This window comes from Babylonia areolata, chromosome 28, assembly GCF_041734735.1.
Source record: "Babylonia areolata isolate BAREFJ2019XMU chromosome 28, ASM4173473v1, whole genome shotgun sequence".
NCBI classification, from domain to species: Eukaryota; Metazoa; Mollusca; class Gastropoda; order Neogastropoda; family Buccinidae; genus Babylonia; species Babylonia areolata.
In genome coordinates, this window is record NC_134903.1 from 14410828 (window position 1) to 14415827 (window position 5000).

The window sequence follows — 5000 nt, forward strand, 5'->3', positions numbered from 1 at the left end:
AATCCTGAACAAGCCACACAGAACACATGGAGAATACAGAACAAATACATGGTTGCCTCGGTAGTTTATCCACTGGATATCCAGGATATTTGCAACAGAACCGAAAGAAATCTCATAGTCTCTTGTCGAGATAATGAAGTGTTCTGTCTTCTATCTGGTGAATGCCTCCAGGAGCAGTACCCCACACAGCTGAGCACGGGCCTGCTGCTGGTCATCCGAGGCCCCGAGACGGACTTCATCTTCCAGAACAACGACCTCAAACGCACCTACCAGGACAGCCTCACGCGCGTGCAGTGGCGCTCCAAGCAGAACGTGGACTACGCGGCCCTCATGGAGTACAGCGCTCCCCTCTCCACCTACTACCTCCACATCGAGGATGACGTCACCACTGCCGACGGCTACTTGCGTCACATCCGGAACTTCATCCATAAGCACGAGACCACCACGTGGGCCATGCTGGAGCTGTGCCCTCACGGCTTCATCGGCAAGCTCTTCCGCAGTGCCGACCTGCCCAAGATGGTGATGATCCTGAGGACCTTCTACCTGGAGCAGCCGTGCGACTTCCTCATGAGGTACTTCACGCAGATGATGACCCAGCCCAAGCCCATCCTCATCCCCAAGGCGCTCTTCTTCCACCAAGGGAAGTACTCCTCCCTCTTCAACGTGACTCGCAAGACTGACAAGATCCCGCTCGACAAGGGAGGAGGAGGAGGAGGCAAGACTCGGCAGACCCAGGTGGCGAAGACGTTCCGAAAAGGAGCGAACCCTCTTGCTGAGGTGGACAGTGACCTGAGCGTCTACCAGAACCACGGGGTGTACAACGCCTACACCCTGGAGACCCAGGAGTTCCTGTGGGCCCTGGACATCAAGAAGGGTCAGCGGTACACCGTGGCCTTCAACGTTGATCAGCGTGTCAAGGAACTGCTCATCGAGACGGGATTCTCCGCCCAGGTGAGGGATGATGATGATGATGATGATGAGGAGGAGGAGGAGGAGGAGGAGGAGGATGGTGATTATGGTGATGGTGATGGTGATGATGATGAGGAGGAGGAGGAGGAGGATGGTGATGGTGATGATGATGACGATGATGATGATGGTGGTGGTGGTAATGATGGTGGTGGTAATGGTGATGGTGATGATAAAGATGAACAGTGATGGTGATGATGATGATAGTGATGATGTGATGATCGTGATGGCGATGGTGATGATGACGACGACGACGACAACAACAACAACAATAATAACAATTATATATATATATATATATATCCACCCATCCATCCACCAACCCACCCATCCATCCATCCATCCACCCATCCACCCATCCATCCACCCACCCATCCACCCATTCATCCATCCATCCACCAACCCACCCATCCACCCACCCAACCATCCACACATCCATCCACCCACCCATCCACCAATTCACCCATCCACCCACCCAACCATCCACACATCCATCCACCCACCCATCCACCAATTCACCCATCCATCCACCAACCCACCCATCCACCCACCTATCCATCCATCCACCCACCCATCCATCCATCCACCCATCCACCCAACCATCTATCTATCCATCCACCCACCCAACCATCCACCCATCCATCCACCCAACCATCTATCTATCCATCCACCCACCCATCCATCCACCCAGCCATTCACCCAAGTATTTGTATTTGCATTTGTATTTCTTTTTATAACAACAGAATTATCTGTTTGAAATTCGGGCTGCTCTCCCATGGGAGAGCGCGTCGCTATATTACAGCGCCACCCATTTTTTCGTATTTTTTTCCTGCGTGCAGTTTTATTTGTTTTTCCTATCGAAGTGGATTTTTCCACAGAATTTTGCCAGGGACAAACTTTTTGTTCCTGTGGGTTCTTTTACGTGCACTAAACAACTAAACAATATTGCTTAGTGGTGCAAAGACACAGGATCTTCCATCAATCCAGCGAAAGCCCAAGCGTTGCTGTGCACCCTGAACAACAGAACCGCGAGCAACTACCACCTGTGTCATTCGACGGGATACAGATCGAGAAAACTGAATGCCTACGCTACCTAGGAATACACTTCGACAGGATGCTGACCTTCAGAAAACATACGGAAAATACTGTTCTCAAATGCAAAAAGGGCCTTTCAGTCTTAAAAGCAATGACAACCAAAGGTATTGAACAACGCCACCTCTTCCTGCTATACCAATCACTCGTCCTCAGTGTGATCGACTACGGACTTGGGCTAACAACACCATCTCAAAGCAACCTCCTAAAATTAGAAAGAGTTCAAAATGAAGCTATGAGGCTCATCCTTGGAACAACAAAAGACACGCCCACAGAAACCATGCGATACCTGCTTGACCTTCCTTCAGTGCAGGCCAGAAACAAGTTAGAACAGGTCAAGACCTACTTCAAAGCATTAGAAAACTCTCAAAACCCACTGCATGACGCAGTCAAAGAACCAAAAGGCAGCCGTCTAGGACGAGGAAGATCATGGATGGGGCAAGCAGAAGACACAATCCAGCTAATATGCCGACTACAAGACCTGAAAGAAACAAAAGAATGGGAGAAAAACCCCGAAAACCTCAACCATCCATTCAACACAGCCATTTCACCCACTCTAGGAAGACATTGTCGGGAATGGCCAGAGGGCAAAACTGATGCGGAAGTGAAGCTACTCATAGAAGAACATCATCATATACACAGATGGCTCAGTCACCAAAGACCAGTCCGGTTGGGGATTCACTGCGAAACAAAATGGAAAAACAATTAGGGAAGAGAATGCTGCCTACGAAGTCACAACCTCCAGCCTAACGATGGAAGTTGAAGCTGTGACACATGCCCTCCAGTGGCTATCGTCCATCCATACGCCCGGAAACCAACATGCCATGATTCTAACCGACTCAATGAACCTCATACAGAAAATTGAAAACGGAATGGGAAGCCCGTTATTTATTTATTTATTTATTTTTTTATTTACTTATTTATATACGCTTATCTATTATTTATTCACCTTTTTTTTTTCTTTTTTTTCTCTCAAGGCCTGACTAAGCGAGTTGGGTTACGCTGCTGGTCAGGCATCTGCTTGGCAGATGTGGTGTAGCGTATATGGATTTGTCCGAACGCAGTGTCGCCTCCTTGAGCTACTGAAACTGAAACTTACGTGCACTAAGTGCATGCTGCACATAGGACCTCGGTTTATCCTCTCATCCAAATGACTAGCATCCAGACCACCACTCAAGGTCTAGTGGAGGGGGAGAAAATATCAGCGGCTGAGGCGTGATTCGAACTAGCGCGTTCAGATTCTCTCGCTTCCTACGCGGACGCGTTACATCTGTAAAATTTCTATAGAAAAATGCACTTCGAAAGGGAAAAAAAAAACTGCACGCAGGAAAGAATACAAAAACAAACAACAACAACAGCAACAACAACAACAACAACAACAAACACCCAAAATTGTGGCTGTCTCAGTGTAGCGAAGCTCTCCCTGGGGAGAGCAGCCCGAATTTCACACAGAGAAATATGTTGTGATAAAAAAAAAAAGAAAAATACAAATAAAAATACAAAATCCAAATAATTATGCCGAGCCCCAAAACACAAAGTAGATAATTATGTGAATTCACGAATCCCGATAGCTGTGAAATGCAACGGTATCTTAATTAATTAATTAATTAATTAACCTGTCATTTCATTTTGTTCCCCCCACCCCCACCCCCACCACCACCACCACCACCACCACCTTCTCCTCTCACAGAACGCCAAAGACATCCTCCAGAGTGGGCACGTGGAGATGGGCACCGTGCCCCCCTCCTCCTCCTCCCCGCTCCTCTGCCCCGGGGCCCAGCCGGTGGGCGCCTTCCAGAAGGGACACTTTGACGTCACTCTGAAACCCCCGCGTGACGTCAGGTGCTTCAGTGTCGTCATCACGGCGGACCAATACGAGTGGCTGATCATACGGGAGATTGTTGTCGTCACCACGGAGTAGATGGACTGTGTGTTTTGGGGGTGGGGGTGTGGGAGGAGTGGGAGGGGTGGGAGGGGGAGGAGTGGGAGGGGTGGGAGGGGAGGGGAGTGAGGGGGGGGGGAGAGGGAGAAACAGAGACAGACAGGCAGACGGACAGATTTACTGACTGACTGACTGACTGGCAAAGGGGAGGAAGGGGAGAGAGAGAGAGAGAGATGCATATATGCATTATTAAAAAAAAACAAAAAACAAAGCTATGAGGAAGAGAGAGAGAGAGAGAGAGAGAGAGAGAGAGGCATTATTAGAAAAAAAAAACATAGCTATGAGGGAGGGAGAGAGAGACGGGGGGTGGGAGAGAAGGAGAGAGATGCATTATTTAAAAAAAAACAAACCCATAGCTATGAAGGGGAGAGAGAGAGAGAGAGAGAGAGAGAGAGTAATGTATCTAAAAAATACATAGCTATGAGGGAGACAGACAGACAGATAGAGAGACAGACAGAGAGACAGACAGAAAGATACATAAAAAACAATATAAACATAAAAAAAACACCCACAGCAATGCACCGGATGAAATACTGGTCACTTTCAATGTGAGTCAAAATACCCCACCCAATAACTCTCTCCACTGACTGTTTTTTTTTTTTTTTTTTTGTTGTTTTTTTGTTTGTTTTTTTTTGGGGGGGGGGGGGGTTGGTTGTTTGTTTTTTCGTGTGGTTTTTTTTTTTTTGTTTGTTTTTTTTTGGGTGTGTGTGTGTGTGTGTGTGTGTGTGTGTGTGTGTGTTTTGTTTGGTTGTTTGTTTTTTCCTGAATGAAAACCACTGCCAGAAAGTTCGCGACTCTTACGTCAGTGCCACACACATCGCATCCTCATTCCGACTCTCCAGGTATGACTATGAAGTTTCCTGCAACAGAACTGACCGTTCAGTTTTGGAGGAGACTGGGGGGGAAGGAAAATACCCCCAAAAAATCGTGCAGAAGGAATCAGAATGGCATTGCGTGGAGAATACGTGAAAAGAAGTTTGTGTCTTTGAGTGGCATTCAA

At 47.8% G+C, this 5000-nt stretch overlaps 1 protein-coding gene across 1 annotated transcript in view; it reads left to right on the plus strand.

Moving 5' to 3' along the window:
* LOC143301989 (alpha-1,3-mannosyl-glycoprotein 4-beta-N-acetylglucosaminyltransferase C-like) overlaps window positions 1-3979 on the plus strand; it is a 15736-nt gene extending 11757 nt beyond the window's left edge. The window contains exons 2-3 of the mRNA XM_076616472.1: window positions 172-951; window positions 3749-3979. Of these exons, the coding sequence (XP_076472587.1) occupies window positions 172-951; window positions 3749-3979 (1011 nt within the window). The remainder of the gene's footprint in view (window positions 1-171; window positions 952-3748) is intronic.
* Window positions 3980-5000: the final 1021 nt, after the last annotated feature.